The 22,856-nt window shown below is 48.3% G+C and overlaps 1 protein-coding gene across 1 annotated transcript; it reads right to left on the bottom strand.

Moving 5' to 3' along the window:
* Positions 1-860: 860 nt before the first annotated feature.
* LOC112241876 (protein LKAAEAR1) lies at positions 861-22,367 on the bottom strand. Its single transcript, XM_042304315.1, has 4 exons — positions 22,282-22,367; positions 21,667-22,028; positions 20,113-20,235; positions 861-1,990 (listed from the first exon to the last, which is right to left on the bottom strand). Exons 2-4 carry the CDS (start codon positions 22,012-22,014, stop codon positions 1,931-1,933), a joined length of 531 nt encoding a protein of 176 aa, XP_042160249.1. The 5' UTR covers positions 22,015-22,028; positions 22,282-22,367; the 3' UTR covers positions 861-1,930.
* Positions 22,368-22,856: the final 489 nt, after the last annotated feature.

Here is a 22,856-nt window from a genome sequence, read left to right as displayed (position 1 = left end):
GTTTCCCCATGTCAATAAAGATCAATGTTAACACGTTTACCATGTCAATAAAGATCAATGTTAACACGTTTCCCATGTCAATAAAGATCAATGTTAACACATGTTTCCCCATGCCAATAAAGATCAATGTTAACACATGTTTCCCATGTCAATAAAGCCCTTGAATTGAATTGAATTGAGAGAGACAGAGGCTCTAGTGGACATGAGTTCTCCTCAACAGTTGAGTCCCACATGGCACCATATTCCCTATATAGTGCACTACCACAGAGTCTTATTGGCCCTGGTCTAAAGTAGTGCACTACTACAGAGTCCTATTGGCCCTGGTCTAAAGTAGTGCACTACCACAGAGTCCTATTGGCCCTGGTCTAAAGTAGTGCACTACTACAGAGTCCTATTGGCCCTGGTCTAAAGTAGTGCGCTACTACAGAGTCCTATTGGCCCTGGTCTAAAGTAGTGCACTACTACAGAGTCCTATTGGTCCTGGACTAAAGTAGTGCACTACTACAGAGTCCTATTGGCCCTGGTCTAAAGTAGTGCACTACCCCTATGGGTCCTGGTCTAAAGTAGTGCACTACTACAGAGTCCTATTGACCCTGGTCTAAAGTAGTGCACTACCACAGAGTCCTATTGGCGCTGGTCTAAAGTAGTGCACTACTACAGAGTCCTATTACTCCAGGTCTAAAGTAGTGCACTACCACAGAGTCCTATTAGCCCTGGTCTAAAGTAGTGCACTACCACAGAGTCCTATTAGCCCTGGTCTAAAGTAGTGCACTACCCCTATGGGCCCTGGTCTAAAGTAGTGCACTACCACAGAGTCCTATTGGCCCTGGTCTAAAGTAGTGCACTACTACAGAGTCCTATTGGCCCTGGTCTAAAGTAGTGCATTACACCCTATGGGCCCTGGTCTAAAGTAGTGCACTACCCCTATGGGCCCTGGTCTAAAGTAGGGCACTATAAAGGGAATTGGGGGCCAGTTGAGGGACAACGTTCTCCAGGAGGCTTCCACAGCCAGCCGTTTATAGCTGAAGCAAACCAACTGCAGCAGTAATGGAGGAAGGGCTGTGTAGAAACTTCTAGGTGCTTGTTTGATGAGTGCAGCAGGGGACCTAACTGCAGTAATAGTAGTTACGGAGACTTTTGAAACGGTAAGAAAATGTACAGTAGAGTTTCTATGAAGCCAGAGCAGTGAAATAGACAGTTCCCTTTTTGTAACACGTCAAAGCAGGAGGACAGTTACAAAGCAGGAGGACAGTTACAAAGCAGGAGGACAGTTACAAAGCAGGAGGACAGTTACAAAGCATGAGGACAGTTACAAAGCAGGAGGATGGTTACAAAGCAGGAGGACGGTTACAAAGCAGGAGGACAGTTACAAAGCAGGAGGACGGTTACAAAGCAGGAGGACGGTTACAAAGCAGGAGGACAGTTACAAAGCAGGAGGATGGTTACAAAGCAGGAGGATGGTTACAAAGCAGGAGGACAGTTACAAAGCAGGAGGATGGTTACAAAGCAGGAGGATGGTTACAAAGCAGGAGGACAGTTACAAAGCAGGAAGACAGTTACAAAGCAGGAGGACGGTTACAAAGCAGGAGGACAGTTACAAAGCAGGAGGACAGTTACAAAGCAGGAGGACGGTTACAAAGCAGGAGGACAGTTACAAAGCAGGAGGACAGTTACAAAGCAGGAGGACAGTTACAAAGCAGGAGTACGGTTACAAAGCAGGAGGACAGTTACAAAGCAGGAGGACAGTTACTAAGCAGGAGGACAGTTACAAAGCAGGAGGACAGTTACAAAGCAGGAGGACGGTTACAAAGCAGGAGGACGGTTACAAAGCAGGAGGACAGTTACAAAGCAGGAGGACGGTTACAAAGCAGGAGGACAGTTACAAAGCAGGAGGACGGTTACAAAGCAGGAGGACGGCCGGTCTCGACTCTCAACGGCGTGTTATTGTCAATCCTTTCTCGTCGTCCAGGATCTCCTCGACTCGCTTTCTCTGTGTAGACAAAAATAATATGAAGATGGGAAGAAATACCAGGCAGAGAGAGAAAGAGAGAGAGAGAGAGAGAGAGAGAGAGAGAGAAAGAAAGAGAGAGCGAGTGAGAGGTAGAGGCAGGGAGAGCGAGAGACACAGTGGGAGAGAGAGGTAGAGAGAGAGAGATGAGGAACGAGAGAGCGAGACTTGAGGAAGAGAATCATCTTTCGAGATCAACATCTGTCTGACAACAGCTGATAATCAGCTGAGGGGATGCACTGCGCCAAACCAAAAATCAACAGGAAAGATAGAAAGAGAGAGAGAGAGAGAATGAGAGAGAGAGAGAGAGAAAGAGAGGGGGGAGAGAGCGAGAGAGAGCGAGAGAGAGAGAGAGAGGGAGCGAGAGAGAATGAGAGAGAGAGAGAGAGAGATAGAGAGAGAGAGAAAGAGAGGGGGGAGAGAGCGAGAGAGAGCGAGAGAGAGAGAGATAGAGAGGGAGAGAGAATGAGAGAGAGAGAGAGAGAGATAGAGAGGGAGAGAGCGAGACGGCCGACAACCCTTAATGATGAGTTCGTAGTGCTCAAAACATCCTGCCCCATTCCCCTCTCCTCCTCCCCATTCCCCTCTCCTCCTCCACATCCCCCTCCTCTCCTCCTCCACATCCCCCTCCCCTCCCCCATCCCCTCCCTCCTCCCATTCCCCCCATTCTCCTCCTCCCCATTCCCCCTCCTCCCCTCCACATCCCCCTCTCCTCCTCCCCATCCCCCTCTCCTCCTCCCCCATTCCCCTCTCCTCCTCCCCATTCCCCTCTCCTCCTCCCTCCCCTCTCCTCCTCCCCCCCTCTCCTCCTCCCCATTCCCCTCTCCTCCTCCACATCCCCCTCTCCTCCTCCCCATTCCCCTCTCTCCTCCTCCCCATTCCCCTCTCCTCCTCCCCATTCCCCTCTCCTCCTCCACATCCCCCCCTCCCATCTCCTCCTCCCCATTCCCCTCTCCTCCTCCATTACCCTCTCCTCCTCCCCATTCCCCTCTCCTCCTCCACATCCCCCCCTCCTCCTCCACATCCCCCTCTCCTCCTCCCCCCCTCTCCTCCCCCCATTCCTCCTCCTCCCCATTCCCCTCTCCTCCTCCACATCCCCCTCTCCTCCTCCACATCCCCCCCTCTCCTCCCCATTCCCCTCTCCTCCTCCCATCCCCCTCTCCTCCTCCCCATTCCCCTCTCCTCCCCATTCCCCTCTCCTCCTCCCCATTCCCCTCTCCTCCTCCACATCCCCCCTCTCCTCCTCCACATCCCCCTCTCCTCCTCCCCATTCCCCTCTCCTCCTCCCCATTCCCCTCTCCTCCTCTCCATTCCCCTCTCCTCCTCCCCATTCCCCTCTCCTCCTCCCCATTCCCCTCTCCTCCTCCCCATCCCCTCTCCCTCCCATCCCTCTCCTCCTCCCCATTCCCCTCTCCCCTCCTCCCCCATTCCCCTCTCCCTCCTCTCCATTCCCCTCTCCTCCTCCCCATTCCCCATTCCCTCTCCTCCTCCCCATTCCCCTCTCCTCCTCCCCATTCCCCCCTCCTCCTCCACATCCCCCTCTCCTCCTCCCCATTCCCCTCTCCTCCTCCCCATTCCCCTCTCCTCCTCCCCTCTCCATTCCCCTCTCCTCCTCCCCATTCCCCTCTCCTCCTCCATCCCCCTCTCCTCCTCCCCATTCCCCTCTCCTCCTCCCCATTCTCCCTCTCCTCCTCCACATCCCCCTCTCCTCCTCCCCATTCCCCCCATCTCCTCCTCCCCATTCCCCTCTCCTCCTCTCCATTCCCCTCTCCTCCTCCCCATTCCCCTCTCCTCCTCCCCCTCTCCTCCCCATTCCCTCCCCATCCCTCCTCCCCATTCCCCTCTCCTCCCCCCCCTCTCCTCCTCCCCATTCCCCTCTCCTCCTCCCCATTCCCCTCCTCCTCCTCCCCATCCTCATCCCCATTCCCCTCTCCTCCTCCCCATTCCCCTCTCCTCCTCCACATTCCCTCTCCTCCTCCTCCCCATTCCCCTCTCCTCCTCCACATCCCCCTCTCCTCCTCCCCATTCCCCTCTCCTCCTCCCCATTCCCCTCTCCTCCTCCTCCCCCTCCCCCTCCACATCCCCCTCTCCTCCTCCCCCCCCTTTCCCCCTCCATTCCCCTCCCCCTCCCCATCCTCCTCTCCTCCTCCCCTCTCCCCCCATCCCCCCCTCCTCTCCTCCTCCACATCCCCCTCTCCTCCTCCCCATTCCCCTCTCCTCCCCATCCCCTCTCCTCCTCCACATCCCCTCTCCCCCTCCCCATTCCCCTCCTCCTCCACTCCTCCTCCACATCCCCTCTCCTCCTCCCCATCCCCCTCCCCATTCCCCTCTCCTCCTCCCCATTCCCCTCCTCCTCCTTCTCCTCCTCCCCCCCCTCTCCTCCTCCCCATTCCCCTCTCCTCCTCCACATCCCCCTCTCCTCCTCCCCATTCCCCTCTCCTCCTCCCCATTCCCCCCTCCTCCTCCCCATTCCCCCTCTCCTCCTCCACATCCCACTCTCCTCCTCCCCATTCCCCTCTCCTCCGCCCCATTACCCTCTCCCTCCTCCCCATTCCCCTCTACTCCTCCTCCCCCTCTCCTCCTCCCCATTCCCCTCTCCTCCTCCACATCCCCCTCTCCTCCTCCCCATTCCCTCTCCTCCTCCCCATTCCCCTCTCCTCCCCATTCCCCATCCTCCCCCCCTCTCCTCCTCCCCATCTCCTCCTCCACATCCCCCTCTCCCCCTCCACATCCCCCTCTCTCTCCCCATTCCCCTCTCCTCCTCCACATCCCCCTCTCCTCCTCCCCATTCCCCTCTACTCCCCCCATTCCTCCTCCTCCCCATTCCCCTCTCCTCCTCCACATCCCCCTCTCCTCCTCCACATCCCCCTCTCCTCCTCCCCATTCCCCTCTCCTCCTCCACATCCCCCTCTCCTCCTCCACATCCCCCCTCTCCTCCTCCCCATTCCCCTCTCCTCCTCCTCCCCATTCCCCTCTCCTCCTCTCCATTCCCCTCTCCTCCTCCCCATTCCCCTCTCCTCCTCCCCCTCTCCTCCCCCATTCCCCTCTCCTCCTCCCCATTCCCCTCTCCTCCTCCCCATTCCCTCCCTCCTCTTCCTCCTCCCCATTCCCCTCCTCCTCCTCCCCATTCCCCTCTCCTCCTCCCCATTCCCCTCTCCTCCTCCCCATTCCCCTCTCCTCCTCCCCATTCCCTCTCCTCATCCCCATCCCCTCTCCTCCCCATTCCCCTCCCTCCTCCCCATTCCCCTCTCCTCCTCCCCATTCCCCTCTCCTCCTCCCCATCCCCCTCCACATCCCCCTCTCCCTCCCCTCCCCCTCCCCATCCCCCTCCACATCCCCCTCTCCTCCTCCCCTCTCCTCCTCCACATCCCCCTCTCCCCCTCCTCCATCATTCCCCTCTCCTCCTCCCCATTCCCCTCTCCTCATCCCCATTCCCCTCTCCTCCTCCACATTCCCCTCTCCTCTTCCCCATTCCCTCTCCTCCTCCACATCCCCCTCTCCTCCTCCCCATTCCCCTCTCCTCCTCCCCATTCCCCTCTCCTCCTCCCCATTCCCCTCTCCTCCTCCCCATCCCCCACTCCTCCTCCACATCCCCCTCTCCCCCTCCACATCCCCCCTCTCTCCTCCTCCACATCCCCCTCTCCCCCTCCACATCCCCCTCTCCTCCTCCACATCCCCCTCCCACATCCCCTCCCCCCTCCACATCCCCCTCTCCTCCTCCACATCCCCCTCTCCTCCTCCCCCCTCTCCTCCCCCATCCCCCTCTCCTCCTCCACATCCCCCTCTCCACATCCCCCTCTCCTCCACATCCCCCTCTCCTCCTCCACATCCCCCCTCCTCCTCCTCCCCCTCCCCATCCCCCTCTCCTCCTCCATATCCCCCTCTCCCCCTCCACATCCCCCTCTCCTCCTCCCCTCCTCCTCTCCCCTCCCTCCTCCACATCCCCCTCCTCCTCCCCATCCCCCTCTCCTCCTCCATCCCCCTCCTCCCCCCCTCCTCCTCCCCCTCTCCTCCTCCAAATCAAATGTATTCATGAAACCCTTTTTTACAAGTGCTTACACAGCGTTTACACAGTGCTTACAAAGTGCTTACACAGCGCTTACACAGTGCTTACACAGCACTTACACAGCGCTTACACAGTGCTTACACAGTGCTTACACAGTGCTTACACAGTGCTTACACAGTGCTTACACAGAAACCCAGCCTAAAATCCCAGAGAGCAAGCAATGCAGATGTAGAAGCACAGTTGGCTAGGAATAACCCCCTAAAAAGGCAGGAACCTAGGAAGAAACCAGGCTTTCCCTCTGTCTGCTTCTCCTCCTCCTCCCACACAGGACTTGCTGTCACAGAACCCCCCTCTCTCCTCTCCCTCCCTCCCCTCTCTCCTCTCCCTCCCCCCCTCTCTCCTCTCCCTCCCCTCTCTGTCTCCTCTCCTCTCCTCCCCTCCCCTCCCTCCCTCTCCTCTCCTCTCCTCTCCTCTCTCCTCTCTCCCTCCCCTCAAAGAATAGTTAAACACGTCCACACATACCCACACGTACACCCTCTCCACACATACCCACATACCCACACGTACACCCTCTCCACACATACCCACACGTAGACCCCCTCCCTCTCTCCACACATAAACACTAGTCTGGGTACCAGTCTCTGTAACATTCCACTCCATGTACTTTGTGTCAAATGCCATTTGTCTTATACAGAGTGCAATAGCTCAATAGAGAGACTGGCAAACCACACACACACACACACACACACACACACACACACACTCACACACACACACACACACACACACACACACACACACACACACACACACACACACACACACACACACACACACACACACACACACACACGACGGAGACAGGAAGTCCTTGTTGAACCGCCTGTGTGCCTAATGTCTCTGTATGTCAGTGAAATGTGGTCAGCATGCTGCCGAGGTCCACCTGTCTGTCGCTGTTCAATAACATATTGACATTTGCTGAAGTGCCTCGGCTCTGTCTGTGGAACAAATCAAAGTCATTCAAATTCCCTTCCCTTCACCTGCTGAGCTCTGTCACCTCTTCTCTCTGACTCTCCTTTCTCTGTCACCTCTTCTCTCTGTCACCTCTTCTCTCGGTCTCTCCTTTCTCTGTCACCTCTTCTCTCGGTCTCTCCTTTCTCTGTCACCTCTTCTCTCGGTCTCTCCTTTCTCTGTCACCTCTTCTCTCTGACTCTCCTTTCTCTGTCTCACCCACTGTCCCTCCTCTCTCTCTCTGTCTCACCCTCTGTCCCGCCTCTCTCTCTCTCTCCTCTCTCTCTCTCTCTCTGTCTCACCCTCTGTCCCGCATCTCTCTCTCTGTCTCACCCACTGTCCCTCCTCTCTCTCTGTCTCACCCTCCGTCCCTCCTCTCTCTCTCCGTCAACCCCTGTCCCTCCTCTCTCTCTCCATCTCACCTGCTGTCCCTCCTCGCTCTCTCTGTCTCACCCTCTGTCCCGCCTCTCTCTCTCTCTCTGTCCCTCCTCTCTCTCTCCCTCTCTCTGTCTCACCCTCTGTCTCTCCTCTCTCTCTGTCTCACCCTCTGTCTCTCTTCTCTCTCTGTCTCACCCTCTGTCCCTCCTTTCTTTTTGTCTCACCCTCTGTCTCTCTCCGTCCCTCCTCTCTCTCTCGCTCTGACTCACCCGTCCCTCCTCTCTCTTTCCATCTCACCTTCTGTCCCTCCTCTCTCTCGGTCTCACCCTCCGCCCCTCCTCTCTCTCCCGTCTCAACCCCCGTCCCTCCTCTCTCTCTCCATCTCACCTTCTGTCCCTCCTCTCTCTGTCTCACCCTCCGTCCCTCCTCTCTCTCTCCGTCTCAACCCCTGTCCCTCCTCTCTCTCTCTGTCACACCCTCTGTCCCTCCTCTCTCTCTCTCTCTGTCTCACCCTCTGGCCCTCCTCTCTATCTCTGTCTCTCCTCGCTCTCTGTCTCACCCTCTGTCCCTCCTCTCTCTTTCCATCTCACCTTCTGTGCCTCCTCTCTCTCTGTCTCACCCTCCCTTCCTCCTCTCTCTCTCCGTCTTAACCCCTGTCCCTCCTCTCTCTCTCCATCTCAACCCCTGTCCCTCCCCTCTCTTTCTGTCTCACCCTCTGTCCCCTCTCTCTCTGTCTCACCCTCTGTCTCTCCTGGTATTTACACCCCTGACACTGGTGGAAGGCATTTGGTCAGTAGCATCAATAGTGTTGTACATTTCAATGAAACATGGTGAAGCCCCAAAATTGCCCTCGCTAGAAGCATGTGTTTCAGACATAAGGAAGTGGATGGCTGCAAACTTTCTACTATTAAACTCGGACAAAACAGAGATGCTTGTTCTAGGTCCCAAGAAACAAAGAGATATTCTGTTGAATCTGACAATTAATCTTAATGGTTGTACAGTCGTCTCAAATAAAACTGTGAAGGACCTCGGCGTTACTCTGGACCCTGATCTCTCTTTTGAAGAACATATCAAGACCATTTCAAGGACATCTTTTTTCCATCTACGTAACATTGCAAAAATCAGAAACTTTCTGTCCAAAAATGATGCAGAAAAATTAATCCATGCTTTTGTCACTTCTAGGTTAGACTACTGCAATGGTCTATTTTCCGGCTACCCGGATAAAGCACTAAATAAACTTTGGTTAGTGCTAAATACGGCTGCTAGAATCCTGACTAGAACCAAAAAATTTGATCATATTACTCCAGTGCTAGCCTCTCTACACTGGCTTCCTGTCAAAGCAAGGGCTGATTTCAAGGTTTTACTGCTAACCTACAAAGCATTACATGGGCTTGCTCCTACCTATCTCTCTGATTTGGTCCTGCCGTACATACCTACACGTACGCTACGGTCACAAGACGCAGGCCTCCTAATTGTCCCTAGAATTTCTAAGCAAACAGCTGGAGGCAGGGCTTTCTCCTATAGAGCTCCATTTTTATGGAACGGTCTGCCTACCCATGTCAGAGATGCAAACTCGGTCTCAACCTTTAAGTCTTTACTGAAGACTCATCTCTTCAGTGGGTCATATGATTGAGTGTAGTCTGGCCCAGGAGTGGGAAGGTGAACGGAAAGGCTCTGGAGCAACGAACCGCCCTTGCTGTCTCTGCCTGGCCGGTTCCCCTCTTTCCACTGGGATTCTCTGCCTCTAACCCTATTACAGGGGCTGGGTCACTGGCTTACTGGGGCTCTCTCATGCCGTCCCTGGAGGGGGTGCGTCACCTGAGTGGGTTGATTCACTGTTGTGGTCATCCTGTCTGGGTTGGCGCCCCCCTTGGGTTGTGCCGTGGCGGAGATCTTTGTGGGCTATACTCAGCCTTGTCTCAGGATGGTAAGTTGGTGGTTGAAGATATCCCTCTAGTGGTGTGGGGGCTGTGCTTTGGCAAAGTGGGTGGGGTTATATCCTTCCTGTTTGGCCCTGTCCGGGGGTGACCTCGGATGGGGCCACAGTGTCTCCTGACCCCTCCTGTCTCAGCCTCCAGTATTTATGCTGCAGTAGTTTATGTGTCGGGGGCTGGGGTCAGTTTGTTATATCTGGAGTACTTCTCCTGTCCTATTCGGTGTCCTGTGTGAATCTAAGTGTGCGTTCTCTAATTCTCTCCTTCTCTCTTTCTTTCTCTCTCTCGGAGGACCTGAGCCCTAGGACCTGAGCTCCAGGACTACCTGACATGATGACTCCTTGCTGTCCCCAGTCCACCTGGCCATGCTGCTGTTCCAGTTTCAACTGACCTGAGCCCTAGGACCATGCCCCAGGACTACCTGACATGATGACTCCTTGCTGTCCCCAGTCCACCTGGCCATGCTGCTGCTCCAGTTTCAACTTCCACCTGACTGTTCTGCCTTATTATTATTCGACCATGCTGGTCATTTATGAACATTTGAACATCTTGGCCATGTTCTGTTATAATCTCCACCCGGCACAGCCAGAAGAGGACTGGCCACCCCACATAGCCTGGTTCCTCTCTAGGTTTCTTCCTAGGTTTTGGCCTTTCTAGGGAGTTTTTCCTAGCCACCGTGCTTCTACACCTGCATTGCTTGCTGTTTGGGGTTTTAGGCTGGGTGTCTGTACAGCACTTTGAGATATCAGCTGATGTACGAAGGGCTATATAAATAAATTTGATTTGATTTGATTTGATTTGTTGTGACTCATTAAAAATACTGTCAACCCAGGTGTAGCCTCCAGAGTGCTGTGTGTATGTCTGTATATCACTTATCATATCAACACTGAGACAGAACAGAAATAACAAACATCACGAAAGGAAAATATAACTTGATGTAATCTTCCCAGACAGACATGTGTACCTCATTTGACTTGATGTAATCTTCCCAGACAGACATGTGTACCTCATTTGACTTGATGTAATCTTCCCAGACAGACATGTCTACCTCATTTGACTTGATGTAATCTTCCCAGACAGACATGTGTACCTCATTTGACTTGATGTAATCTTCCCAGACAGACATGTCTACCTCATTTGACTTGATGTAATCTTCCCAGACAGACATGTCTACCTCATTTGACTTGATGTAATCTTCCCAGACAGACATGTGTACCTCATTTGACTTGATGTAATCTTCCCAGACAGACATGTTGTGACGGCCCTGAATTATTCTGAACCGTCTCAGTGCAGCTCCTTCCAATAGGGCGCTTTCCCTTTAATTCCCAATTAAATAGCCAGCATCAGCTGCGCAAAAGTGGGGTTGTGATGGAGACGTGAATGAGGATGTGTTCAACCCTCAGTGCCGAAGCTTCTCTATTCCGTTTGTTTTGTTGCCGTTAAACGTGTGTTTTGTAGCCTAAGAGAGTTTACCCAGGATCGGATCCACTCTTTGCGTCCATGGACTACACCTCTCCGTTCTTCGTGGCCTTTCTCCGCTGGAGATCTATTGGCGGATTGGATTGTCTGACTGACCGACTGACTACCACCTTTTTGTATACGGTATTTCATTTGTTTTGATGTGATGTATACTGTGATTTATGTAGTTAGTTGTAGTTGAGGACTTAGTAAGAGTTGATACGCTTTAAAGTTCTGTGGTAAAATAATTGTTATATTGATTGTATGTTTAATACTGGGTTTACGCTACACGGAATGAACGGACAAACATTGCGTGACAAAAGTCACTTGAGTTCACTGAACTCCTTTACCGGGCTGGACTCTTTTTAGGCCCGAGGTACAGGACATTTCTGGAGGAACCAGAACTCATTGTGATATTATTATATGTGTGTAATCATTGTTGTTGCTAATACAACCCACGCAAAAGAATATAGTTGTTTTTGAAGTTCTTTCCAATGTTTTAAGGGTTTATGAAAAGTTTATTTCCATCCTGACTTTTACATAAGTCCTTTGTATTGGTGTAGACTTGACGGACCAGATGGGACTCATTCCCACCCAAACTAAAAGGAGAAACCAATGTTTTCTCTGGTAGGCACAACCTACCTGGCACCCCTATAAATAATAACCTCAAGTCAAAACCGTTACATAAAAAATGGCACCCCAGATGGGACAGCTCAACATTGAGAACTAACCAAAGCAAATCTTTTGTGTGGAATTAAAACAATGGATTCACCCCAAGATAATGTGCTCATCCATGTCATACCTGTCAATGGGAATACACAGGGCCATTCTGACCATCAAGCTGACAATACAAATCTTAAGGTGAATGGAGATAATGGAGTTGATTTGGGCCAGAGCCCTGGGAATCTGAATGCTCGGTCTGGACCACAGGCCACAGGAGGTCTAACCAGTTACTCACTTATTGACATGGATCTGTGTGGAAGTACTGAGCTAGCCCTCCCTCTGACACCCAGCCTTCCTCCATTGTCTGGTTTATCTCCAGAGGTTGTGGTCTTACAACTTCAAGGTGACATCCTTGATATTCGTCGGACTCAACAACATCTCCAAACCTTAATCCACCATGAATTCAAATGTCTGAGTGAAGAGCAACAACAGAGTGCCATGGAATTCAGAAACTCACTGAGCACTCTAACCCACACGCTGACCGAGCTCAGTGAGAGTGGAAGATGGGGAAATTACTGGTGCCATGGACAGGCAGTTTGACTACCAACGAAACCAACTCACTGCCACTCTCCAATGGCGCCTGCAACATCACCACACTGAGGTCCTCAAGGACGTTAATTCTGTTTTTTCTCCCATGGTTAACACTGTAGACCACTTGCAGACAGAACTCTCTAATTGTATTAAAATGTTGGATGACGTGTCTGTGGACATGGCCTCCATTAGGCACAACTCCTTGCACAGAGTTTCTCTGGTGTCCACTTCTGTTAAGACCACTGAGGGCCAAGATGGCACCTCTGAACAGCCAAGACAAGGCCATGCTGCAGCCACCCCTTGCAGGATGCAATCCACCATGCATCCTGGTGTTCATTTTCATGGTCCGATAACTCCCTCCCCCTCTACTTCCTCAATCCCTCCTAGCTCGTTTGTTCATGGTGATATGAGTAGACGTCATGTGGGGGCGATGCCCATTAAATTGCAATTTCCCACCTTTGGGAAAAAAGATGACAGTCCTGATCCGCTAATGTATCTAGAAAGATGTTGTGACTTTCTTGCCCTCAATCCCCTGGCTGACGAAGAACTCCTTGCCACATTGAGGAATGTGTTGCATGGGACAGCTCGAGACTGGTGGGATGTGGCACGTCTCACCACTACCTCCTGGGCTGACTTTGAGGCCAAGTTTTCCTCTGCATTTCTGTCTGAGGACTACACAGATGAGCTGGCAGACAGAGTCAGGAATCGAGTGCAAAGCGAGAAAGAGAGTATCCGTGACTTTGCATACGGTTACCACTCCCTGTGCAGAAGGTGGAAACCTGGCATTGAGGAGGAAGAGGTCATTAAATTGATCTTGAAGAACATCAACCCACTACTAGCCAGTCAACTCCGAGAACGAGTCACCACTGTCGATGGACTGGTTCGCTTGGGACAGCAGTTTGAGAAGGACAGAGAATGCCAACAGCAATATGACCAGAGAAAGAAACAGACACCCAAACAGTTACCCAAGACAGACCATCAACAACAGCCAGAGTCTCCAGCCAAGACCCCTCTCATGTTCTGTTGGAGATGTAGCCAAAAGGGACATTCTTCAGCTACATGTCCAAGACCGTATCAAGTAAACCCTTCCAGAAACCACAAATCACAACAGGCCAACACACCTAACTCTCTTTGCAGGAATGACCATCCTACTCTGGGTGCTTTAACCAGAGCTGAAACTCCAAGAGTCACTGCCTACGCCCCCCCATCGACATCCCCTTCCTTTCAGTTAATACCGCACCAATCAGAAGCTACAAAGTTACATGATTGGGGTTCAAATGTGGCACTCTTCTCTGCCGTTGCTCCGGTACCACTAACCCTTGATAATCCTTCTGACGATCTCCTTTTACAGGCTGTGAGAAGAGCTCAGCTGGAACAGCCAGAGGAGTTAAGGCTGTTGGAACAGCTGCAGAATAATGCTGATGTATGTACTTCAAAGCTAGGACGCACTGGGCTCCTGAAGCACAAAATATTCCTTACACAGGAAATGCCGATCAAGCAAAAGCCATATCGTTTGTCCCCAGCGAAGCTAATCATCCAAAAGGGACTCATTAATGATATGTTAACACAAGATATAATAGAACGTTCCTCCTCTCCCTGGGCTGCTCCTGTTGTCCTCATCCCAAAAAAGACTGGTGGTCTTAGATTTTGTGTGGACTATAGGAAGACCAACAATGTTTCCCAGACTGATGCCTATCCTCTTCCTACCATCCACGAGATCCTGGAGTCATTGTCTGGCGCTGTTGTGTTCACTACCCTTGACCTCAATAGTGGTTATTGGCAGGTTGAGATGGACCAGGAAAGCAAGGACAAGACTGCTTTTGTCTGTGCTGAGGGCTTGTTTTCCTTTAAGGTGATGCCCTTTGGATTAAAGAATGCCCCTGCCACTTTCCAAAGACTCATGGAGATTGCGTTAGGTGAGCTCAAAGGGAAGATCTGTTTCGTCTACCTGGACGATATAATTATCTACTCTCAGAACAGAGAAAGACACTTTCAAGATCTTCAAGCAGTGTTGGACAAGCTAAGAGAAGCTGGTCTGACCTTGAATATGAAGAAGAGCAACTTCTGCCAAACCTCCCTGAAGTTCCTTGGCCATATTGTGTCTTTTGACGGCATTCATGTGGATCCTGAAAAGACGAAGGCTGTACAAGACTTCCCTGTGCCAACCACACTCAAGGCCCTTCAACGGTTCCTTGGTATGGCTGGATGGTACCATCGGTTTGTGTCGAACTTCTCCCAGGTGGCAGAACCCCTCAACGCGTTGAAGCGAAAAGGAGTGAAATTCCAATGGACGGCAGAGTGCCAGACCTCCTTTGAAACCCTGAAACGACACCTCGTCACACCTCCCATTTTAGGTCATCCCAACTTTGATTGCCCTTTTGTTGTTTACACTGATGCAAGTGATGTTGGACTTGGTGCTGTCCTAGTCCAACAGACTGGACTTGGCACTGAAGAAGTGCTAGCGTTCGCCAGTCGGACATTGAATGGAGCAGAACGGAACTACTCCACAACCGAGCAAGAGTGCCTTGCAGTTGTCTGGGCTTTGGAAAAGTGGAGGTACTACCTGGAGGGAAGACACTTCACTGTGGTCACTGACCATTCCTCCCTTGTGTGGGTGTTCAAGACCAACAAACCAAGTACCAGACTCATAAGATGGGCTCTACGGTTGCAAGAGTTCACCTTTGCAGTAGAATACAGGAAAGGAAAATACAACACTGTTCCAGATGCCTTGTCCAGAGCTCCTGCTTGTGATAACGGTGGCCCTCATCTTACATGTGCTACTGTCCTGTCAAGCAGTCGAGACTCGCCCAAAACGGACTTTCCCATCTCTGATGAGGCCATATGGAAAGCCCAACAGGATGATCCAGAAGTACAGGCTTTGTACCAGACTATCCTGGAAGATGGAGAAAAGATGGTCAATCCTACCACAAAGCTGACCATCATTGAAGACAAAGTCTACCGTGTTGTACAACTACCTCACAGAACACTCTACCAAATGTACATACCTGAAACTCTACGCCTTCAACTGCTTCAACATTTCCATGAAGACCCATTAGCTGGTCATTTGGGCAGGTTCAAAACCTACAAGCGGTTGCAAGCGTTACTGTACTGGCCAAATCTGGGCATGGATGTGAAGTCGCACATCCGAAACTGTCAGGTTTGTCAAATGTACAAACCAGAAGGTAGAAAGCCTGCTGGCAAGTTGCAGCAAACGGTGGTTACCCGACCTTGGGAAATGTTAGGAGTGGATTTGATGGGTCCATTTCCTAGAAGCTCCAATCAGAATGTGTACATGCTTGTTTTTGTTGATTATTATTCAAAGTGGGTGGAGCTATCTTCCCTGCGTCAGGCCACAGCAAGCACCGTCTCTAACATCCTTACGAAAGAGATCCTGACTCGCTGGGGAGTGCCTGATTACATCCTGTCTGATCGAGGTTCCCAATTTGTCTCTGATCTCTTTGAGGAGACCTGCCAAAGATGGAACCTGAGACAGAAGTTGACCACGGCCTATCACCCACAGACCAATCTCACTGAGAGAGTAAATCGAACCTTGAAGACGATGATTGCTTCCTATGTAGGGACCCAGCACAAACACTGGGACAAGCACCTTCACGAGTTTCGATTTGCCCTGAATTCTGCTGTGCAAGAGTCCACTGGAGTCACACCTGCAGAGCTGAACCTAAGTCGTCCTCTCCGAGGACCCTTGGATATGGTGCTACAGCCCCAGCAGCTTACTCCAGACGCTGCTTGCTATGACCAGGTAGTCCATCTCCACGACTTGAGAGCTCTTGTCTCAAAGAACACGATCCAGGCTCGACTCAAGCAGAAGAGAAATTATGATAAGAACAGACGAGACATGCAGTTCCAGCTTCGTGATCGGGTGTGGCTTCGCTCTCATCCTTACTCGAAAGCTGAACAATTCTTCTCTGCAGAAGAACAATTCTTCTATTCCGTTTGTTTTGTTGCCGTTAAACGTGTGTTTTGTAGGCTAATAGAGTTTAACCAGGATCGGATCCACTCTTTGCGTCCGTGGACTACACCTCTCCGTTCTTCGTGGCCTTTCTCCGCTGGAGATCTATTGGCGGATTGGATTGTCTGACTGACCGACTGACTACCACCTTTTTGTATACGGTATTTCATTTCATTTGTTTTGATGTGATGTATACTGTGATTTATGTAGTTAGTTGTAGTTGAGGACTTAGTAAGAGTTGATACGCTTTAAAGTTCTGTGGTAAAATAATTGTTATATTGATGGTATGTTTAATACTGGGTTTACGCTACACGGAATGAACGGACAAACATTGCGTGACAAAAGTCACTTGAGTTCACTGAACTCCTTTACCGGGCTGGACTCTTTTTAGGCCCGAGGTACAGGACATTTCTGGAGGAACCAGAACTCATTGTGATATTATTATATATGTGTGTGTGTGTGTAATCATTGTTGTTGCTAATACAACCCACACAAAAGAATATAGTTGTTTTTGAAGTTCTTTCCAATGTTTTAAGGGTTCATGAAAAGTTTATTTCCATCCTGACTTTTACATAAGTCCTTTGTATTGGTGTAGACTTGACGGACCAGATGGGACTCATTCCCACCCAAACTAAAAGGAGAAACCAATGTTTTCTCTGGTAGGCACAACCTACCTGGCACCCCTATAAATAATAACCTCAAGTCAAAACCGTTACAATGTGTACCTCAAATCATCAAAAAGACAAGACGAGGGAATTCAGTTAACAAAGAGTACGTCAATCTCGGTAACATAATAACAAAGTGGCCATAAACATGTGTCCGTTTAAGCCAGAGACATCTTTTTTTCATTGGATGTGTCTCAATCCATCCACCGATGTAAGACGTCCGCAAACAAATGGAAGCATGGAGGTGGTTGTCCGTTTTGGTGACCCATACAAGCAAATGGAAGCATGGAGGAAGTTCTCCGTTTTGGTGACCCATACAAGCAAATGGAAGCATGGAGGAAGTTCTCCGTTTTGGTGACCCATACAAGCAAATGGAAGCATGGAGGAAGTTCTCCGTTTTGGTGACCCATACAAGCAAATGGAAGCATGGAGGAAGTTCTCCGTTTTGGTGACCCATACAAGCAAATGGAAGCATGGAGGAAGTTCTCCGTTTTGGTGACCCATACAAGCAAATGGAAGCATGGAGGAAGTTCTCCGTTTTGGTGACCCATACAAACAAATGGAAGCAATGAGGAAGTTCTCCGTTTTGGTGACCCATACAAGCAAATGGAAGCATGGAGGAAGTTCTCCGTTTTGGTGACCCATACAAGCAAATGGAAGCATGGAGGAAGTTCTCCGTTTTGGTGACCCATACAAACAAATGGAAGCATGGAGGAAGTTTTGTGTCAACACAAATAAGGGGTTAAATATGTGTACAAACAAACTAAAATATGTCCTGATCTTTCTTATATCTCCTAGATATAGGACAGACACTTCAAAACCTTATTCCTTATTATCGTTTTTTGGGACTATCTTTTTTGCCATATATGAATGTGTTTTTTAAATGTTTTCATTCCTAAATGGGTCCTAAAATACTAAATCAAATAGCAAAATGACCCATGGTATGACCATCTTAAAACAACTCCATATGTCAGTGTAGTACCCTCAACGGCTTAGACTGTCAGAGGTATTAAACACACAGAGGCTCCTTCCTGCAGCTCATAAACACACACACATACACACACACACACACACACACACACACACATACACACACACACACACACACACACACACACACACACACACACACACACACACACACACACACACACACACATACACACTGACTCACACATATACATAGTAGAGCTTGACCGATTAATCGGAATGGCCGATTAATTATGGCAGATTTCAAGTTTTCATAACAATCGGTATTCTGTATTTTTTACACCTTTATTTAACTAGGCAAGTCAGTTAATTAAGAACTAATTCTTATTTTCAATGATGGCCTACATGGGAACAGTGGGCTGCCTTGTTCAGGGGCAGAATGACAGATTTTTACCTTGTCAGCTCAGGGATTTATTTTTGGAACCTTCCTGTTACTAGTCCAACGCTCTAACCACCTGCCTTACATTGCACTCCACGAGGAGCCTGAGTGGCAGGCTGACTACCTGTTACACGAGGGCAACAAGAAGCCAAGGTAAGTTGCTAGCTAGCATTAAACTTATCTTATAAAAAACAATCAATCTTAACATAATCACTAGTTAACTACACATGGTTGATGATATTACTAGTTTATCTAGCTTGTCCTGCGTTGTATATAATCGATGCGGTGCCTGTTAATTTTTCATCGAATCACAGCCTACTTCGCCAAACGGGTGATGATTTAGCACTTTCGTTGCACCAAACCTAACCATAAACATCAATGCCTTTCTGTAAAATCAATACACAAGTATATATTTTTAAACCTGCATATTTAGTTCATATTGCCTGCAAATATTAATTTCTTATAACTAGGGAAATTGTGTCACCTATCTTGCGTTTCGTGCAAGCAGAGTCAGGGTATATGCAGCAGTTTGGGCCGCCTGGCTCGTTGTGAACTGTGTGAAGTCCATTTATTCCTAACAAAGGCCGTAATTAATTTTCCAGAATTGTACATAATTATGACATAACATTGAAGGTTGTGCAATGTAACAGGAATATTTAGACTGATGGATGCCACCCGTTAGATAAAATACAGAACGGTTCCGTATTTCACTGAAAGAATAAACGTTTTGTTTTCGAAATGATAGTTTCCGGATTCGACCATATTAATGACCAAAGGCTCGTATTTCTGTGTGTTTATTATCATTAAGTTTATGATTTGATATGTGATAGAGAAGTCTGACTGAGCGGTGGTAGGCACCAGCAGTCTCATAAGCATTCATTCAAACAGCACTTTCGTGCAAATGCCAGCAGCTCATCGCAAATCTTCACGCATTGCTCTGTTTATGACTTCAAGCCTATCAACTCCCGAGATTAGGCTGGTGTAACCGATGTGAAATGGCTAGCTAGTTAGCGGGGTGGTTAGTGGAGCTAGTTAGTTAGTGGAGTGGTTGTTCCCCTTGCTCTGCATGGGTAACACTGCTTCGAGGGTGGCTGTTGTCGATGTGTTCCTGGTTCGAGCCCAGGTAGGAGCGAGGAGGGGACGGAAGCTATACTGTTACAATGGCAATACTAAAGTGCCTATAAGAACATCCAATAGTCAAAGGTATATGAAATACAAATGGTATAGAGAGAAATAGTCCTAGAATTCCTATAATAACTACAACCTAAAACTTCTTATCTGGGAATATTGAAGTCTCATATTAAAAGGAACCACCAGCTTTCATATGTTCTCATGTTCTGAGCAAGGAACTTAAACGTTAGCTTTCTTACATGGCACATATTGCACTTTTACTTTCTTCTCCAACACTTTGTTTTTGCATTATTTAAACCAAATTGAACATGTTTCATTATTTATTTGAGGCTAAATTGATTTTATTGATGTATTATATTTAGTTAACATAAGTGTTCATTCAGTATTGTTGTCATTGTCATTATTACAAATAAATAAAACAAATTGTCCGATTGATCGGTATCGGCTTTTTTTGGTCCTCCAATAATCGGTATCGGTGTTGAAAAATCATAATCAGTCGACCTCTAATACCTAGATACACATAGATATACACACATAGATACACACACACACACACATATAGACACACACACACACAGATATACACACACATACAGTACCTCGACACACACACAGATACACACACACACTTATTCCAGTCTGTGCTGCAAAACAGTCCTGTAGCGTAGCATTCACTTCATCTGTCCACTTCCATATTGAGCGTCTCACACACACACACACACACACACACACACACACACACACACACACACACACACACACACACACACACACACACACACACACACACACACACACACACACACACACACACACACACACACACACACACACACACACACACACACACACAGTTATATTTCCAAGGGAAAGGAGGGAGGGAGATATGGAGGGAAGAGGGTTGGGAGGGAGGGGCTGTTTAACCCACCTGCAGTTTGTCCAGACAATCGATGGTATTTATCTTGCTTTCCTCCGTTGGCAGCAGCAACTCAAGACGGACGGCGGTCTGGGCGCTGGACTGGCACGAAATCATTAGATTGATTTCCTGGGTCTGCATGGACGGATAGACGGATGGAGGGACAGATCGATGGAGGGAGGGAGATATGCACAAACAAGGAAACATAGTATTCAGGTCCATGGAGCAGAGACCTTGAAGTATTGTGGTTCAGGCCCCATGGAGCAGAGACCGTGAAGTATTGTGGTTCAGGCCCCATGGAGCAGAGACCGTGAAGTATTGTGGTTCAGGCTCAGTAATTGACATCATAATGATTGATAATACCACTCTGATGAAGAGGGAGGGCAGAGGAAGTGTAAACAAACCATTACAATAGAAGAGGATAATAGGCTTACATGTTTCTCACATGAAACTACAGGGGGGTTTCTAGGAGGCTACGTTCATTGTTATTGTGTGCAGAGGGGAATTATAGCCTAGCAAATGATCATGGAGCAGTTCAATTCATCTTAATTTAAAAAGAAATAAATAAATACTATGTGAATATGATGACAAGAGGTGCTTCCCAAATTAGATTGATTTCCTCGGTCTGCACGGAGGGATGGATGGAGATATGCACAGACAGAGAAACATATTATTCAGACCTCAGGGAGCGGAAGCCAATTATGAATGTGGTTCAGGCCCAGTAATTGACATCATGACATAATTAAGAGGGATGGCAGAGGAAGAGGAAGAGAGAGAGAAAAAAATGGAAGATAATTTGACTTCTTACCACAGGAACTTCTAAAGTGGATTTAAAGGTAGGCTTGTTATCACTGTGTGTGCAGTCAAAGCTCGACAAGAAGCAGTTACATCCATGTGAATTATTTAAAAACCTATGTGTGCATATGGAGACAGACGGCACCCTATTCAATATCATTCTGTGGACGAGACAACTTTTGATCAGGGGCCCATAGGAATATTGTCCCCTTATATTGTCAAAATAAGGGGCACTATATATATATATATATAGTGCCCCTTATTTATTCTATATATATATATATATATATATAGTGCCCCTTATTTATTCTATATATATATATATATATATATATATAGTCCCCTTATTTATTATATATATATATATATATATATATATATTATATATATATATATATAGTGCCCCTTATTTATTCTATATATATATATATATATAGTCCCCTTATTTATTATATATATATATATAGTAGTCCCCTTATTTATTCTATATATATATATATATATAGTCCCCTTATTTATTCTATATATATATATATATATAGTGCCCCTTATTTATTCTATATATATATATATATATATATATATATATATATATATATATTAGTTCCCCTTATGTATTCTATATATGATATATATATATATATATATATATATATAAGGCTCATATATATATATATATATATATATATATATATATATATATATATATATATATATATATATAGAATAGGGTGCCGTTTTGGAACAGAACGAGGGGGAGGATATCCGTACCCTCATACTCCGATACTGCAGTCTCATCTGCCGAACTCTGTTGCGGGCTTCCGCGGCCTTCAGCTGTCCTATGATCAGGTCTTGCCGTTTCTTCTCTTCCTCGTCCCTCTCGTCGCACTGATGATGACCGACAGTTGTATGTCTCTTCCCCCCAGCGCCGGAAGACTCCCAGGCGGACACCCGCTGCCGAGACATCGCCATCCAGGTCTTCGCCTCTTTCGGCGGCTCCTCGTAGGCCAGGTACCGGGCCCGCTGCTGCGGACACATCCGCTTCACATCCTCTTTAGTCGCGCTCGATCTCCTCCGGTTGCCACAGGTGCTGAGCTTGTTGTCACTTTTTGACGACATATCGATAGGCCTTCCTGGTTTCAAAATGAATAGGTATATCTTACCAAATACAACTTTGACAGGTTGTTAGCTACTTTTTGAAATGTTGCATATTTAAAAAAAAAAACAGCGAACTGTTGATACAGTAGCATACAGTCAGTCAACAACAGTAGCAATCACAAAGCTGCACTCAATGTCAAACATGTATCATCACGTAAATTAAAAAAAACGGGAGATACACTCATTTCATCAACGCATTTCCAAGAAAAGTATTGAATGTTGTTCTACCTTTCAGAGAGAGAGAGAGAGAGAGAGATGGGGGGGTGGTGGGTGATGAAGTTGAGATCACACACACGGCGCCATGTTGTTTACTGCCGTTGTCATAGAAGCACGCTACGGCTGACCACTTCCGCATTGCGTGCCGCGCCGCTGCTGTGCGGAACTGGTGTCCAGTCGGACGCTGATATGGACTTTGGAAAGTCAACATTTTTGTTGTTGTTGTTGTTGTTGTCGCCATGAAAATATGATTGAGCTATTCGCTTTTCTTCTTGTGTCTGTTGTGTGAACGCACCTTTGGAGTGAAATTAGACTCGTTTTGTGTTTGTGTAACAGTGTGGAGGTGCATTCCGGTGTGGTGATGACTGATGGGTTTTCTCAGAACTGATTGATTGACTTTATGTAGCGGTTTATGATTACTAACGTGGCAGGTTAGAATAATTCGAGAAACACGTTAGGATAATTAACATAGCAGGTTAGGATAATTAACATAGCAGGTTAGGATAATTAACATAGCAGGTTAGGATAATTAACATAGCAGGTTAGGATAATTAGAGAAACACGTTAGGATAATTAACATAGCAGGT

The sequence above is a fragment of the Oncorhynchus tshawytscha genome, linkage group LG22 (assembly GCF_018296145.1).
Source record: "Oncorhynchus tshawytscha isolate Ot180627B linkage group LG22, Otsh_v2.0, whole genome shotgun sequence".
Lineage (NCBI taxonomy): Eukaryota > Metazoa > Chordata > Actinopteri > Salmoniformes > Salmonidae > Oncorhynchus > Oncorhynchus tshawytscha.
The sequence above is the reverse complement of the archived record's forward strand: the minus strand, read 5'-3'. Positions and strand labels throughout refer to the sequence as shown.